Below are 17142 nucleotides of genomic sequence, written 5' to 3' on the forward strand. Positions count from 1 at the left end.
TGCCGCGTAGCGGCTGGGCCCGTGAGCCATGGCCGCTGAGCCTGTGTGTCCGGAGCCTGTGCTCCGCGGCGGGAGAGGCCACAGCAGTGAGAGGCCCGCGTACCGCAAAAAAAAAAAAAAAAAAAAAAAAAAAATAGAAGCTTGAAACCAGATAGCTTGGAATGCAGCATTCACATTCCCCCCATATATTTAAATCTGTTTCCCCCCACGTTTACATAAGGAGTCGAGAGGAGCGGCCCCTGCAAATGACTTCCTGGGTTTCACTCTCCGTCCTGTTTGCCCAGCAGCCTGCTCAGCTCATCTTACTACAGTCATTTCTTAGCTGCTTTTGCTTAAGTGTGTTTCGCTTTCAACGTGAAAAAGATTTTATCCTAAGTGAATAAAATAGACTGCATATGATAAATAATTGACTTTAAGCACATAGTTGTTTCATTTTTCCTTGACTAACTTTACGTCTTTGTCGTTTCTGCCTAGTTAGTGAATGACCTTTGCAAAAATAAAACAGAGACGATAAAATCTGCACTTACTTCTTTTCCAGATTGTTAAATTAATCAAATTTTCAAAAGAGCACCCTATCACTTTAGCGATTGGTGACGGCGCAAATGACGTCAGCATGATCCTAGAGGCCCACGTGGGCATAGGTAAGCCCCTCGGTTCTGCTTCCCTGCGCCTCTTGGTAACCCGGGTTGATCATGCAGCTGGGCGAGAAAGGACACAGCCAAGGCAGGGCCATAGCATTTAGATGCACGTTCAGGACACTGTCTGTGACCCAGAGTGTCCGTGACTGGAAATCCGACAGTCACGGTTCAGCCTCACCCCTGTTTGCCTGTGTCCGTGTCCACCTGCGTGGTGTTGAGAAAGGCTTTGCTCAGCGCGTCTGCTCCCTTCTCGTAGGCATCATTGGGAAAGAAGGTCGCCAGGCTGCGAGGAACAGTGACTATGCGATACCGAAATTTAAGCACTTAAAGAAGATGCTACTTGTTCATGGGCACTTTTACTATATTCGAATATCTGAGCTTGTGCAGTACTTCTTTTATAAGGTACGAAGGCTTTCCTTTCCCCTCTCACCGTCTCAGAGCGTGTGATCAATGGCTCGTCTGTCACGATGCCCCGAGGCTACGGGGGGTGATTTGTCCATGGATAGAAGTGACTGTCAGAAAGAAGTGGGTAATCGTAGGACCACGGGAGCAAGCGCCCAGCTCTCTTCGCACAGTCTCAAAACTGAATGTGGAACCAGTGAGATACGGGCTGTAAAACGCTTGAGGAAGGGGCATTCTTTTATAGTTCCTTGAAGTAGTTTCTTCTTCTTTAATGCGGTTGCATTCTTTCCTGTCTGTACTGACACCGACGTTGCCGCCTCATTTCTCTGCCACCAGTTTTCCTTGAGTCTGTCTGATCTCAGGGTGACCAGAATGGTCCCGTGTGCACTGTGGGAGCCCCCGAGATGAGCAAAGAGTTTTAGAGCCATTGCCCGTCTTGCTGGAGAACGGGGGGCAGTTTGCCCAGGGAGAGTGTGTCACGTGGCCAAGCTCTGTGGCGGGATGGAAAAGTGACGCCTCTTACAGCGTGCCCTTGATTAACAGGCGTGTGACTTGTCTTTCAGAATGTCTGCTTCATTTTCCCTCAGTTTTTATACCAGTTCTTCTGTGGGTTTTCACAACAGGTGAGTCCTGGTTCCTGAGGTCGAGCTCACCTGAGCCTTATCCTGCTTCCCTGCATGTGTCTGTGGTGGGCAGAGGGTGGACGGCAGGGCACGCAGGCCAGATGACCCCCGTTCCGTCGCCGATCTGCTTTCATCTAAAGCAACCAGGACCAGGGAGAATCGCAGCTTAGAGGTGGCGATCAGAATTGCAAACTTTTATGCAACTTTCTCTTGTTGCAGGTTTGGAATGGCAGGGCCGGGTGGGTCCGCTGTGCTTTTAATCCAGACTAGTCGACATCATGACACTTTGAAAAATGTCCTTGTCCTTCTGCATCTGTAGAAAAATGGCTCTGTGTGCATTTTAGAATGCTCACGCTTGTGGGCCTTTGTAAATGAAAACTACACAGGCGTATTGAAACAAATTATCTGAAAATCTTGTCAAGATGCCCGGGTGCTGTTTTCACGTGGCTTTTCGCTCCTGCAGACCCTGTACGACACTGCCTACCTGACTCTGTACAACATCAGCTTCACCTCCCTGCCCATCCTGCTGTACAGCCTGATGGAGCAGCACGTCACCATGGACACGCTCAAGAGGGACCCTGCCCTCTACAGGTACCTCAAGCAGACAGCCGCTGTAGACACGGAGAAGGACGGGGCAGCCCTACTGCGAATCCAGATAATACTTGGTTGAAGTACTTAAAAACCAGACGATTCAGTGTCAGCTGACACACTTGCTTCCACAGGAGATTCTTCAAGCAGGAAGCAATGTAATTTAAGTGAATATACTCCAAATTCAGACAGAGGATTTATGTTGCGTTTGAATGTACATGTTAAGCCAGTTTGTATTTTACCGTGTTTTTCAATGATTATGAAAGAACTTGGGGTGAGAGTTTCGATCCCCTGTGACCCCAGTGGATTTATGGCCCAAATGATCCTTGCAGGTCCAAGTAGGTTCCATTCAGTGAGAAAAGAGAAAAGTTAACATATTTGATCTCAGGGTGCTCTTCTCTGCTGAAAGGTATTTTTAATAACAAGGAAAAGATTTTTCTGCTATTTTAGAACTGCACCCCAGGATCTTTGGCCGATTCAGTGTGTCACCGTTTATTGTGGCTTTGTAAGTTAAACGTGTTATTTTCAGAACATTTTAGATGCACATGTGGTCGTAAGAAATAGTAGAGAGATTCTGTGAAGTTTTATCCAATTTCCCCAGACAGACCATCCTGCAGAACCGCAGGACAAGGTCACAAGCAGGGCAACAACGCGACACACCCAGCCGTCTTACTGGTCCTTGTTCGTGTGCACACGTGTACTCACGTGTGTGTGCACTGAATTCTGTGCAGGCTTTTCACGTGTGTGAGTCCTGTGCCCACACAGTCAAGACACCTCACCAGCCCCACGGCCTACATCAGAATCATTAGCCATTAAATGGGGTCTTGAAGTGTTGGGGTCCAAAATAATCCCTGTAGGTGATAAAAAAAAAAGCAAGCTCTGAGTTTGTCACGTGCATTTAATGACACAGGAATAAGTCTAAGAAAATAGGAGAACACATACCATTTTAGACACACACCCGGAGGGAATCCTGCAGCTTCTCTGTCTTATTGAACTAAACTAACAGGTGTAGCAAGTCCTATCGTGAAATGTGCAGCCTGGTCCAGGAAGCCCGCGGTCTTGTCATTAGTGGATGCCAGCATGTCCCTGTGTCCTGTGTCCTTACTTTCAGAAGCAGAAGTGTGAGCGCTGGCATCTTTCTTCCTGTAGTGATATCACAGCCCACTTTGAGAAATAAAATATTCAAGCAGAAATTGTTCAAGAATATCGTATGCAGTAAAATGCAAGGTCTGGAGAGCATTTTGCTTTTGCTCCCAGGAAGCTCAAACTTAATGTCTCTTGGCCCTTCCCACTGTGTCGGCTGGGGACGTCGCCCCTCATACCTCAGCGTGTTTGCTCCCTTCTTGCTGTGCTTTGACCGTGATGGTTTCGGTTACAACAGCTTTGTGCTACAAGCTGTCCCAGGGCCTTTGGGACCAGGTGTAGTGTTGAGCGAAGTGGCAGGCGGTGTGGCCGGAGGAGCCGCAGAGCATCACGTGTGGCTCGGGGGCGTGGTCAGTCGTGAGGCCCACCTGGCATCCCCCAGGCTCCGTGCATTCAGAGCGTGTGCCGGCCAGCCGACAGGTGGAGGTGGGGGTCTGGCCGCGACGTGGACTGGCTGTGCGGGGTGACCCCAGGCGGGAGACCGGGGACCCCGTGCTCGCGGCCGGGCTTCTCCAGGACCCGCTTTTTGGGGCTTGGCTGAGCGGGTATCGGTAGGGGCCCTGCCCCCTCCGAGGGCCCTCCTCCTCCTGTCCCTGCAGCTCTGCCACCTCGGGGCTCTCCGCGAGTCAGGGGCCCCCGGACGAGGACGGCGACCGCAGGGCCGGTGGACACAGTGGGGGCTGAGTGGGCGCATGTGCGTGGACGCGATCACAGGTTCCCACCCTTTGCCTCCCCCAGAGACATCGCCAAGAATGCTCTCCTCCGCTGGCGGGTGTTCATTTACTGGACGTTCTTAGGCGTGTTCGATGCTCTGGTGTTTTTCTTCGGTGCTTACTTCATGTTTGAAAACACAACCGTGACCAGCAACGGACAGGTCAGTACGGAACTGGGTCGTGTCAGCGTGGCTCTGGGATTCTTTGGGGATAGAGCTCGAATCCAGCACGATCCCGGGTCAGCCCAGTCTCAGCACAGCCCGTGGGGACCGTGTCTGGGTGTCTGCCCCCCAGCTGGATGGAAGGGACGTGATGGCAGAGTTCTGCCGCCTGTAAGGACGCCCTTCCTGAGGGCTTCCAGGCTTTAGTTCTGTAGCTCACTCACCATTAGCTATATATCTAGTGGTTCGATTTGATCATTGAGACGTGGCTTATTAAATACGGGAAATAATTTAGTATTTAACCCATTTTAGTGTTTGTTCACGTCCTTTAGTATCTGTTTCCTTTGCAACAAGTAGACTTACAGTTTCCTGGTAGACGTTCAGCGCTCTAGTTTTTTGCATAATCTCTAGGGGTTGTTTTATTTGTATCTTGCTTTTTTCTTTTTGCCATGGCTTCCTTCCCACTCTCAGATAGTGACCACCAACACACACATGGTAAGAAATCTGTGGGTGTGTCCTTTGTGTTTTTGGAGTGCATTATAAATAAAATATTTCTCGAAAATATTTTCCAACGTGACTCCCTTTGTGTGCTTTGTCGGTAGAGATGCTGTTAGTCGCTGCCCCACGTCTGTAGGACTGGGGTTGTCCCAGAGACCTGTGTGTCCACTTGGGTCACTGTTGCTGAGGTTACTCCCTGGATTTCCATGTTGGGGACCAGCAGCGGGGGCAGTGATGTTTCTAAGTGGACTTGATCTGTTTGGACTTCCCTTGAGCTAAGTAAGTAGGAAGACACACAGGCATGCGAGGCCGGAGGGGGTGCTGCTTTGATCGTGGCCAACCTCCACCCCGCCGCCTGGAGAATATCGAGAGGCCCGGGGCCCGGCGTCCTGCTTCTGGCCTGATGTCCCAGGGTCCACGTAAAGAAGGGGAGCTTGTGAACAGAGGTTTACTGCATGTCCTGTTTGATGGGACACCTCTCCGCCCGTTTGTCCCTCGGCGTGGTTGGCCTGAAGTTCAGAGTCTTGCTGTGTGTTTGCCCATCGATTTGTCTGTTTCTTTTTTCTTGTGACTGAAAGGTGCTGTTATCTCTCATTATAACTTAAACCAACTTTTCCTAAATTGATCTTGAGGATTTTTCAAAGTCTTCTTGCACTTTTCTAAATTCTTTACGTTTTTCAAGCATTTACTCTTTGTCTTAGTTTTAGTAGAATAGTTCCCGGGTGCCACCAGGCCATAATGTATCAGTAGTTGAGTCGAGCTGTCTTACAGGTTGCTCTTATGCATCTTTAGTGAGATTTCCTCGTGGGCCCCGTTTTAAGTGAGCACCTCACACGTACCTTAGCACAAGGGCTCAGACTTCGTGTCCCGAGCATCCGTGGTCCCAGGATCCAGGCAATGAGTCGCTTCTGCAGGCGTCACCCTCGCTTCACCACTGTCGCTCGTTCAGTCGGACAGTTTCACGGTGTTAAAGCCGAGCAAATGGAAATTCAGACAGATAAATACTGTACAAGGTCAGGAATTAGAGCTCAAGCCCAGGGTATGTGTTTTAGACCATGTGCAGCTGCTGAATTGCTTGACGCTCACATCACGTGGTGACACGGTTGGCCCTGCTCTGCAAGCCCACGAGAGGGCGGGTGTGAGCAGGGAGGGGGCATGTACCCTGGACACAGGAGCTGGTCGCCCGAGTGGCCTCGGATGCAGGTCTGGGGGGCCTTCCCGGCCCGAGGCTGGGCCGCATCTCCTCCTGCCGCTGCTGTGGTCGGAGCTGCAGGCCCGGGGGCCTTGAGGCCCTTCCCGTGAGCCAAGGGCTTCTGCCGTTTCCTGCTTCTCTGCTGCTCGCTCCTCAGGGTGCCCTGAGCCCCCATGGAACCCGGATCCCAGCGTCTAGAAGGGGTCTTTTCCGTGAGACGGTTACGTACCATCCCTCCCCCGCCTGCCACCTCTGTGCCTTTGCTCAGCTGTTATGGGACAAAAGGGTTGGTTAGAATCTGAAACGATGACAGGAAGGGAGAGTGAGGTAGAAAAAACGCCAGTTGACTGGGGCCCTGTGCACACGGGCCAGGAGCTCTGAGGCCCCCTTGGGAACACAGTCAGCACAGGCCACGCACATCCTGTCACGTGAAAATCTCCTGAGACGCACGGTGATGTCAGGAAGCAGCATGCGGGACAGTCGTACCAAGTGAGCTGCCGGACCTGGGCGTTTGTCCACAGCTGTGCCTTGGGTCACTGGCGCTCGGGGGACGATAAACAACCTAAAGACGTAGAGGCGTGAGAGCAGAACCAGCACCAAAGCAGAGGGACCCTTGCGGGGACCCAGGGTAGAGCTTTATCACCAGGAGGACGGGAGCCCCAGGGCCACGCGTGGCGAGTGCACCCCGTCGATGGTCTGACTCTAGACCCCTGCGGTACCGCGGGGGCTCCACACAGAGCCTTCTCGCTCTGGATCACTGGTTCTTAAATTCTTGTTTGTTTGGCAGGTTAGGGAGCTGCATCACTTACAAAACCAAAAGTGATATTGTAGCTGGTTCTGTAGTAATTCAGATAAAGCTGCAAAAAAAGCTGTAAGTCAAGGGCAGCCGCAGGTGGCTGGCGATGTCCTTGGTCTTGGGCAGCAGGTGGTTCGGTGATGATAACAGTAATCGCTGTCCCCTTCCAAGGAGGACGAACGTGTCTTCTTGGTGGGACATTTTAGCTGCCCTGTTCTAGTGAGGGTTGGGAGGTGACCCCTAAAGACCTAAATCATTCTGTAGGCATGTTCGTGGATCTATTGAGAACAGCTGAATCATTGATAAGTTGTGAAAAAGAGAAATTCACTTGTGGAGCATTTTCTGCACAGACATCAAGAGCTGTATTATTTCTCAAGTGAGAATATAAGACAATGACTATTTTATTGTTGTTGAACTGCGGGATGTTCCTAGGTGAACGCTTGAAAGTTTGGGGCGCGTTGTACTAGAAGCCAGTAAACATCTAGAGAGCTGGAACGTGAGCGGTCCCCAGCGGGCTGAGGACGAGAGCACCAGCCACTCAGCAGAGGTTCCCAATCAGCACGGGAAGCGAATGTAGTAGATGTTCCTTGTGACTGCGATCTTGAGAAAACACGAGACACGCGTTACTTCAGGAAATCAGCCCTGGGGCTTCCTGGGGGCTGGGGAGCTGATGTCACTCGGGAGAAAGGCTGTCCCTCAGGACACCCCTTTGAGAAAGGGGGTTGGAGCCCCAGTGAATCACCCCCGAAGTCCATAGAAATAATGGCCAACGAATTCAATAATACCTTGACTATCAGCTTGACCTGAGGGCTGCCTTAAATAAGGAACCCCAGAGGAGCTTATGGCGGTGTTACCGTGATCTCCCCTCCCGGTGAGCTGCGATAGCTGGCAGAGGGCACAGGTGAAGGTGGGCAGGTGTGCAGCCTTGCCCAGGTTCCAACCCAAATGCCCGGATCTGATTCAGGGTGCTTGTGCTTTGCTGCTGTGCGCCTGTAAAACTCACGCCCTGTGTTTTGCTGGGCTGGGTGTGGATCCCAGACCCACCAGAATCCTAGGAATCTCGGCAGTGCCTTGGGAAGCGCCGTCCTACCCGTCTCGGGAAGAGAGGAGAAGCCATTTGAGTGATTGAGACTTTTCCCCAATTGCGACGCTGCTGGAGGTGCCCCGTCACTCTGCCACTTGTACTGTACGCCCGCATTTGCTGTCATCTAACAGCTGTGTAAAAGACCTCTGAATCCCTGCCAGGCACGGGTGGCGAACACAAGGGCTCTGGGGGCTCCTGCCCGTCCAGCTGAGCTGACGGTGCCCGCGGGGTTCACAGCTGCCCCCTCCCTGCACCTTCACCTTTTGTTTTTGCCTAAAAACGGTAGCTTCCAATGAAGAAGAAGCAGGTGCTGCGCCCTCCTGCCCCTGCTGGCCACTGCCAAGCTGCAGCCCACCTCAGAGGTAAACCTTCCTGCCCCTGACCTGAAGCGTTGAAGAGAGAGCCCTGTTTTTGAGGGTTTCCCAGCCTGGGCACCGTTGCCGGTGAGGCCAGGAGTTCTTGGTTGTAGGGCTGCCCCGGTGCAGTGAGCAGACCGCTGGCCTCTGCCTGCTGGATGCCAGTAGCCCCCCTGCCCCGAAGTGTCCCCAGACACTGCAGGTGTCCCCCACCTCGGGGACAGAATCGCCTCCAGGGGGGGCCACTGTGGCTGCGGATCTGAGCCCAGTTTTGATCACGCTGATGAAGCGAAGGATAAAGCGATGAGGGGCCTTGAGTCTGTTTCCTGCAAAAGTCCTGATGCTTTGGTTTTTCTCCTGGAATTCTGCAAGTAGGTTCTGGCCTCGGTAAACACCTCCCAAGGCCTGCAGCCCACACGCTCGCCTGAAGGGAGTCGCGTGCAGGGACGTTTCTTTGGTTGAAAACTAACCCTGCGGGAGGCAGTTTTTATTCCAGCCTGTAATGCTTTGTGACATCAAGCTTTGTTTTCGCTTAAGGAAGGACTAGGAACATTTTCTGAGAGGCCCAGCTCCCAGAACCCGACACACCGAAACGGGTCGGCTCTTAGGCGGTGTACACATCTCGGGGGCGATAACTCTTGTACAGTAACATGTCCCAGAGGCTGGTCTGTCCCCACGGGGAAGACTCTGAAGTGGCTGCTGTTTTGCCTTTTGCTTGTGTCTGTGTCTGTGGGTGAGAAACGTGTTGTCTCCCGGTCGGACGTGTGTGCTTCCCGCTGGCCGAGCCCACATCCCGCCGGGGCCTCGTCCGGGGGCCGCCGCGTGTCCGAGGTCCTGGCCGCGGGCCTGCCCCGGGCCCTTGTGCAGCTCTGTCGTGTCCCCGTCCTCCGTTTCCGTGACTCCCACGGGGCCCCCCGCCCGGTGATGCCGCCTGCAGGGGACAGGCTGTTGCTGTCTCCGCTCCCAGGACCATATGCCAGCAGTGGTTTGCCTTCCGAGCCGACAGGTGTTTGAGCTGAAAAGAGACTAGACCCGCGCTCCACCGAGCGTGGGCTGGGCCGCCGGGTGAAGGTCTCGTCCGCATGAAACACGAGCGGGGAGAGCGGGGTCGGCCCCCTGCAGACCGTGACTCTAGCTCTCAGGCGTGTCCTGCCCTGGCTGGCGAGCAGGGCCACCGTTTGCGGGAGCGGCGAGGGGGCACCCCTGGGGGCGGCTGTGCAGGAAGGACGGGGCGCCCACCGGGAACCCCCCCCCCGCCCCGGCGATGCTGCGGGATCCGGGGCCTAGCGAGCCGGGCTCGGCCGGCCTCCCTCCCACGTTGTGGCGACGTCGCGGGGTCTCCGCGCCTCTGGGGCCGGAAGTGCCAGGCGGGACGGTGGGAGGTGCTCTCTGCCCCTGGTGCGGGCCGCGAAGGAGGAGGATCCGGATTAGTGGGAGACGACGTGGACTCTTGTCTCCACAGGTGTTTGGGAACTGGACCTTCGGGACGCTGGTGTTCACGGTGATGGTGTTTACGGTGACCCTGAAGGTACATCCCCTGACCTGACGTGCTTCCTCCGGGCACAGTCCGCCCTCCTAGCGAGTCGTGACCCTAACCCTAGCCCTGCCGGGGTCCTCTCCCCGCCACCAACTCGGCCCCGGCCCCGAGGGGCAAAGGTCAGAATTACACAGAAGGTGAAGGAGGGAAGGAGCCTATTCTGTATGAAGGGATGGGGTTTAGACTTCCTTTAAATGGCGATCTGCCCCACCCCTAGTATAAGCAAAATGCATCGTAATTGGAACAGATTAATGTACTGTGGAAACTTCAGCTCTTTCAAGTCGAGTCGGATCCTTCCTGGAATGTCATTATGAAGGTCCCTAATCCTACCAACCTGCGTCTTGGAAAATCCTGAAGCAACGTCCTGGGTAGAGCTATAACCGGCTCCTCGAGCCGTCGCCCGAGTCGCCCCGTGGGAGCATCTCCCTGGGATCCGGGCAGAGTTACCGGCAGTGTTGAGACGCGGAGGCCGTGGGGAGCCCTTTCTCTCCATTGGAATCTAAAGTGTGTTTTTCCCAAACAGGTTTATGTAGGCATTTTGGCTAAAATTAGGGTTGTTTCCATTATCTTCTGGCTTCCTTCCCCAGCTGTCAGGGCTCACAGGGCCGTGCCCAGGTAACACCACCATCAGTCACCTTTTCCCTCTTTCAGCTGGCGCTGGACACACACTACTGGACTTGGATAAACCACTTTGTGATCTGGGGGTCACTGCTGTTCTACGTCGTCTTTTCCCTCCTCTGGGGAGGAGTTATCTGGTATGGAGTTGATAATTATAGAATCATCATTACGTTACTAGTCCTGCGGTGTCTTTCCTCGAGGGCTGACAACTCGTTATCTGTACGACCTCGTTCCTGTGTGCGGGAGGGGTATGGCGCCAGGGCCGGTGGGGGGGGGGGCCGCAGGGGACGAGGAGGGTGTGGTCCCTGCTCCTTTCCGCCAGGTTCTCAGTGGGGGAGACACGCTGCATCATACATGTGACAGGGGAGGAGCAGACCGGACGCTACAGCAAGGGACCTATTTCAGATCAAAGGTTGGGGAAGGCCTCTCCAAAAAAAGCTGTGATTTAAACGGAAACCTGGGAGAAAAGCACTGTCATCCTCATGGTGGGTGCGCCAGGGGAGCTGGCCCTGGGCCGAGGCAGTCGGGCCCCAGACAGAGCCCTTCCTAAGGAAGGGAGCCCCACGTGCAGACACCTTGGGGCAGGGCCCGGCAGTGGAAGGAAGGTCCAGCCTGTCGGCCACGTAGGACCCAGAGCGCAGCCTGCCGCCAGCGAGGATTTTACGCAGAGGAGCATCCGGGTCCGACTGCACTTTTAGGAAGGGCACCGTGGCTGCTGTGTTGAAAGTGAACTTGGGAGTGGAACACAAACAAGACAAGCAGTCTCGAGACCACTGCGATACAGAGCTCAGGCCTGACGAGGGCAGCAGGCGGCTGCGCTTGGCGTCTGCCGCAAGCCTGCCTTGGCCGGCGCTGTTGCATCTGCCCCGACGTCCTTTCTAACTGGCCTGCCTGGTGAGCTCCTGTTCATCTTTCGAAACCCGGCGGCCCATCAGCCTCATCCACTCCTCCCTCGGGTCACCTCCCAGGCGGGCATTTCCACCTGGTCCCCCAAGCAGTTGCTCCTTCCCCTGTCACAGCGTGTGCCGGATTTACCTGTAATTCTCCCGTTTACGTTTCCACCTCCCCCGTAAGATGGAGAATTTCCTGAGCAGGGCTGGGACTGGGGGAAGGCGAGTGAGGCCCGGGACCACAGCCTGGCCGAACGGGAGGCCGGAAGCAGTGTCCCCTCCACCTGGCGTCCCCAGTGCTGCTCTCGGCTCCCGGGAGGGGCAGGCGGCCCCTGAAATGGGGGAGAGGCTCCCCGGTCCATCAGGTCCCCACGTGGAGGTTGCTGAGCTGACGCCCACCCAACGACCCGCTCTTTTGCTGACCCCCCGGTGGCCAGATCCGTGCGTTGCACGTTCTTGGAGACCAGGAAATCCAGGAAAAGCAGACCAGCTTTTGGTGGGCTTCCAGCAGCCCTGCCCAGGCCCAAGATACCTGCGGTTCTAGCGAGGTCTCCAGAGCGGCTGCGTAAATGGGAGGCTCTCCCGAAAGCTCCCCGGCCGGCGCCTGGGCCTCGGGGCCTCGGAGCCGCCGTGAAGCTGTGTGACTCAAGTTTGGCATCATCGCCGCCCCTTTCCGGAGGCTTTTGTGATTCACCTGGCAGGAGAGTCATTCATTCTCTGTATTTTTATGGAAAATTTTTAAAAAATATCATGGCATAATTTTTTCAGTATTTACTCGTTCTGCTGACGCGTGCAGGTACGAATGCGTGAAGATACGCGTGCTTGCGTATCTTCTCCATATCAATAGCTGTTACGCAGATATGATCCTAAGGTACAAAAAAAATCCTCTACTTCATCTTTTAAAATCTTTCCCGCTGTTCTGGAACTGAACTTTGGGGACTTATTTTCCCCTTTGGGGTGACTTCGTAGAATTCCTCTCCTTTTCCCGTGCGTTAACATGCAGCGTTACGGGGAAAGCTCACACCCCAGTGTTTCTGTGATTAGTCCCAGCAGGCAGGCTAGGTGGCTTGTCCAGTGACTGTCGTGACAAAAGTGAAAACTGCCAGAATGAATGGGCTCTTCGTGCAAGTAGAGAAAACAGACCAGGATTTCGGTGTTTCTCCTGCCATCGTGTTACGTTTCTTCTTTCCCTCGACGCTGCAGGCCGTTCCTCAGTTATCAAAGGATGTACTACGTGTTCATACAAATGCTGTCCAGCGGCCCCGCCTGGCTGGCCATCGTCCTGCTCGTCGCCGTCAGCCTCCTTCCCGACGTCCTCAAGAAAGTGCTGTGCAGGCAGCTGTGGCCCAGTGCCACCGAGCGAGTCCAGGTACCGCCCCGGGCGCCGCCGTGGGGGCGGGCAGGCCTTAGAAAGGGGAGCGGGAAAGGTTTGGGTTTGGAAATGCGGTCGGTCCACCGTTACTAATGAATTCCATGATGACACGTGGTTTTACACCTGAACCTAGATGACCAGTGGTTAGACTTGAGCGTCTAGTCCCTGAACTAAGGAAAAGATTAAGAGAAAAAGATGAAGCCAGTACAAAAGGCAAATTGTTTTGTGTACATTTTTAAAAGTTTTTTTAACTAATCATTACCTTGACGGTAAAATTGCATTATTTTTAGGGATGGTGAATTTGGCTCAAACGTTAGCATTTATTTTGGGAAATTCTGGTTGTGAGTAGGTAGGGCTGTTGTTTTCCACACTCCCAAATGGAAGCCAACGAGCTGAATTCTGGATTCAGGAAAGATGAGAGATACAAAGGATGCCCGGACTGGCATCAGACACAGAGATGGTATTCAGAGCTTCCCAAGAGCACTCTGGCCCTCCGCGGAGTTCTTGGGGAGGGGGTGTCCCCCGTCCCCTTACCCCTGTGACCCCCCCCCACCCTCTCACCCCTGTGACTTGCCCTTGGAGGTGCAGGCCTCAGGAGGAGGAGGAAGGATGCTAGTGAGAGGGCAGAGGCCACAGCAGGGCCCGTTGCTGCAGGATGCTTGTCTCACCTGTAGCGCAAGGTGCTTGTGCAGGTGAAGGGGGCGGGCCACGCAGGTGGGGAGGGACAGGAGGGGGGTGACAACAGGAGAGGGCGAGTGGCATGTCCTGGGGCTGAGCCACTCTGAGGAGCTCAGGGGCCCCGTGGTCTCAGGCCCCAAGCGCTGTTGGCCGGCTTCGAGGTGGAAAGCAGGTGGACCTCCGGGGGCTGGAGCCGCGGTCACGGCACTTGCCCCCGCTCCCCTCCCAGCAGGTGACGGCTCGGGTGGGCCAGCCTTCGGATCCCTGGTGCTGGTTTACAATGCTGAGCGCAGTGCCCCAGCCCTGGGGCTTCTGCTGGGTTTGTAAAGTCAGTGCCCAGACGAGACGCAGGAGGGCTTAGTGCAGGCCCACGTCTGACAACTGCATTACGAGCTGCTCACAGTTGTCCGGGGCTGTTCCGGGCAGGACACAGGCGGGAGTGCGAGGGGAGGGATTCCGCCCGCCTGGGCTGGGCCGGGCCGGGCCGGCCGCGGGGGCCGGTGTGGCCTGGTTTCCAGTGGCTGCACGGATGTCCGGAGGCTGCCGCCGTCTCACCGGACTCACCGCCTTTTCTTTCTCTTCCCTTCTTCGTTCCTTTCGTCTTCCGGCCTCTTTGCCCAAATAACCACCTTGTTTAACGATGTGCATGGCCTCCTGACCTCTGACCTCTGACCTCTGGGACGGGCAGACTAGGAACCAGTGCCTTTCTGTCGAGCAGCCCACCGTCTTTATGCTTTCTCAGACTTCCAGCGGTCTGACTTTCTAACGGAACAAGGTGACGCTTTTCTGTCTTTTTGCATGTTTGGGACTTGGTCGCAGCACCGCACGGGGCTGACGGTTAAGCTCGGAGCCGCACTCACAGGCCCGCCCCGGGCAGCACTGGGCCGCTGGCGTCGGGGATGCGGGGTGCCGGGCTCCTGCCGTCCGCGCCACTGACCACGGACCGGTGCCTGTACGTGTCCCTGGGGGGCGTCAGAGCCCCTCTGTGTAGGCGGCTGCCGCGAGGCTGGTCCTGGTCCCCGCACGGGGCAGGGGGGCCGCTCCTGCGTCCCAGAGCCCGCTCTGCAGGCGGGACTGAGGGCCTCCGGACAGGCCAGACTCAGGCCGTGCCACCAGGCTGCAGACAAAGCCAGGACAGACGTGTTTGGGGTCAACTTTTTTACCAAAGTCCCTCTTACCTTTTTTTAAAAGTCTGATCATTTTTAGAAAAAGGCGCTGACCTTGCCTTCAAGGGCCGTAGCGCCTCTCTCTCGGGCACACAGAGCCATTCACGCCGTTTTCTGTGGCCGCCGCCCGGGATCGAAGGCGTTTCGTCCAGAGCCGAGGCTTCAGGGACACAGCGTATCAGTTTTCAGTTGTTTGTGTACCTGATGCCTCGTTTCTGTGTGCTCCGAATCAGGCACACTCTGAAGATCTGCGTTTGGTGTTACCGCTTTACTAAGGCAGCTTGCTTAATGGGAAGATGCCTAAAGCAAAAAAAAAAAGGCTTTTTCTTTTAATAACTGTTCCTATGCTATACAGCTTTAGCACTGTTTTTAACTAGCAGGATGGTACATTTTTTAAGTTCAAGTAATTATTGGTGATCGAAATCCTTTTAATCTGATGCCATCAGAGTTTGTTAGAATAAGTTACATCATTTCATCTTGCTGTTCACACACTTGAAAACATTCAGGGTGAAATTATTAGGAACATTTTAGTAAGTCACAGGAGGTGCTTATGAGATCGGTTAAATCATGCTAACTCCGCGCTAAAACTAAATCCTCTGACTACTGATGGAGTTCATTTAGAGTTGATCTGCAGAAGCCAGACTCTGGCCGCTTGGAGACGGGCCCTGAGCTCTGTGTGTCCGTAGCCGCGGCCGTGACCCCAGGGTGCCTGGAGCCTGCGCTCCGGGCACACACAGGGTCAACGTGTTGTTGCTGGAGAACCGTCCAATTTCTGAAAAACTTGGGAGGAACAAACACTTGACTAGCCCTTTTGTGGGACGTACTGCGTTTGAGATGGATGGCTTTTTCTTTTCACCTGTCCTATTAAAGCGAAAAACATGGCAGGCACCGTGTGTGTACACACGTAGGTCATTTATATATACGTGTGCATTTCTGGTTTCTACCTCCATTTGCACATAGAGTCGTGTGCGTTTCCGCCCCTGCAAAGAGCAGCCACCCCAGCGCTTGTCTGCTTCACCCCCTCCTCGCCAGAGAACATTCTGCAGCTCAAACTTGTGATTCTTCGACTCCTACAATTCTCTTCCTCCTTGTTACTGAGAAACTCATACAGTTTGACTAGAAAATCTCAAGTGTTCAGATGCCTGGCCCTGTGACTCCTTGGACCTCCCAGATTCTGGTCTCAGGCCGGGACTCCTCTGTTTGACCAGAGACGGGGCCGAGGGAGGGCGTCGGGCAGGCACACGGAGAGGGACAGGCAGGCGGACAGAGCGGGACAGAGGGACGGGCACAGGGCTCCTCCCTTGGGGCCAGGTGCCCTCTTGGGGAGCCCAGCCGTGCCGGGGTGGTCTCGGGGAGCGGGCAAGGTCGTCAGCCAACGCCCCACTCTGGGCAGCAGCCTCCCCGGTGGCCCGGCCTCCCCTCCGCGGGCTCAGTGTCTGTCCTCGCCTTGCAGAGGAGCTCGAGCCGCCGAGCCCCGGCCGACGCCGCGCCAAGCCCTGACCGGCCTCTCCTGACGGACCCCGCGCCGCGGCCGAGGCGCGAGTAGCTGGCGGATAGGTAACGGCCGCCCGCGGGCAGCCCGGTGTGCTGTGCTCTTGCTGACTGCGCGCTTTTCCTCCAAAATTTTGCGTGCTGTGCCGTGTCTGTTAGGTTCGTGGTCACAGAGAGAGGCCTTTACACACGTGGGTTCCATCCCAGGTGAGTGGCCCGCCCAAGAGGCCGGCCGCGTGGGCTGCGTGCCGTGCACACGCACGCACACGCCTGCACACGTGTGCAGCGCACGCTCCCGGCGGATGTCGCCCCACACGTGTCTGGTGTTCGGCGTCCAGAGCACAGTTCATTCATTCTCGTCCGTGGTGGTGGGAATGGCTTCACCTGAAAGGTCCATCAGGAAAGACCACCTTTCGAAGTAAAAAAGGGGCTCGGGAGTGAGCGGCCCGAGCCTTGGCTGGGGCAGGCGTCCAGCAGCGCCTTCGGTGTCCAGAGCAGGCGTCTCCCGCCCGGCTGCCCCTCCCCTCCCTGCCCGTTCGATGCGAACGCGCGCGTGGGCCGGGGAGATGCCTCTGGGGGCGCTGGGTAGGGCGAGGTCAGCATCCGCATTAGAGAAACCGCAGCCAGCCCGGGCCCAGGGAGGGGCTTCGTGTTTTCACGCGTGTCTTCTGCGGGACGGTGGACCCAGGAAGGGGGCACGGTCGCAGCCGGGACGGTCCACACGCCTCCTCCGCGTCTGGTCCAGCTGTGCTCAGGGGAGCCCAGACCGGGGCAGCAAGGGCGGCGGCCACGTCGGGGCGTCGGGTCAGACGACGGGTGCTCGATGGGATCCTCGCGGGGTCCCGGCACTGACTCTGTCCTTTCTGTTCCCGACAGACCACGTGCTTGGTGTCAGGACCACCTCTCGGGAGTCACCCTCTTGCCTCTCTGTAGACCCCAGCCCTGGGCAGCGCCCTGGGAGGGCGGGGGGCGCCGGGCCCCCTCCTGCCCAGCCTCTCCCACCCCCCGCGTCCCCACCGGCTAGAGACCCTGCTCCCGTGGCCCGAGGGGAGACCGGATGCACGGATCACGGGTCCAGCCGCTAAGAGCCGCACGGTGAAGGGGACAGGACAGGCGTCCCCGGGCGGCGACCAGGCGGGACGCACGCGAGCCCTCGGTGCCCCCCGTGGAGCAGGAGGACGTCTGCGGGGGATCCC

The 17142-nt window shown here is 55.9% G+C and overlaps 1 protein-coding gene across 10 annotated transcripts in view; it reads left to right on the top strand.

Annotated features, from left to right (window-relative positions):
- The window catches only part of ATP11A (ATPase phospholipid transporting 11A), a 114430-nt gene extending 97501 nt beyond the window's left edge, over positions 1–16929 (top strand). Inside the window, exons 21-31 of one of the 10 annotated variants that reach the window (XM_028497689.2) lie at positions 539–641; positions 895–1040; positions 1604–1663; positions 2127–2254; positions 4133–4268; positions 4740–4763; positions 9657–9722; positions 10383–10486; positions 12443–12608; positions 15909–16012; positions 16823–16926. In XM_028497689.2, the coding sequence (XP_028353490.1) occupies positions 539–641; positions 895–1040; positions 1604–1663; positions 2127–2254; positions 4133–4268; positions 4740–4763; positions 9657–9722; positions 10383–10486; positions 12443–12608; positions 15909–16001 (1026 nt within the window). In that variant the 3' untranslated portion in view covers positions 16002–16012; positions 16823–16926. Of the gene's footprint in view, positions 1–538; positions 642–894; positions 1041–1603; positions 1664–2126; positions 2255–4132; positions 4269–4739; positions 4764–4870; positions 5357–9656; positions 9723–10382; positions 10487–12442; positions 12609–13977; positions 14065–15908; positions 16013–16822 lie in introns of those variants that run through there. The other 9 variants (XM_028497690.2, XM_028497691.2, XM_028497696.2 and 6 more) reach the window with 9 other exon arrangements.
- The last annotated feature ends 213 nt before the right edge of the window (positions 16930–17142 follow it).

This window comes from Physeter macrocephalus, chromosome 13, assembly GCF_002837175.3.
Source record: "Physeter macrocephalus isolate SW-GA chromosome 13, ASM283717v5, whole genome shotgun sequence".
Lineage (NCBI taxonomy): Eukaryota > Metazoa > Chordata > Mammalia > Artiodactyla > Physeteridae > Physeter > Physeter macrocephalus.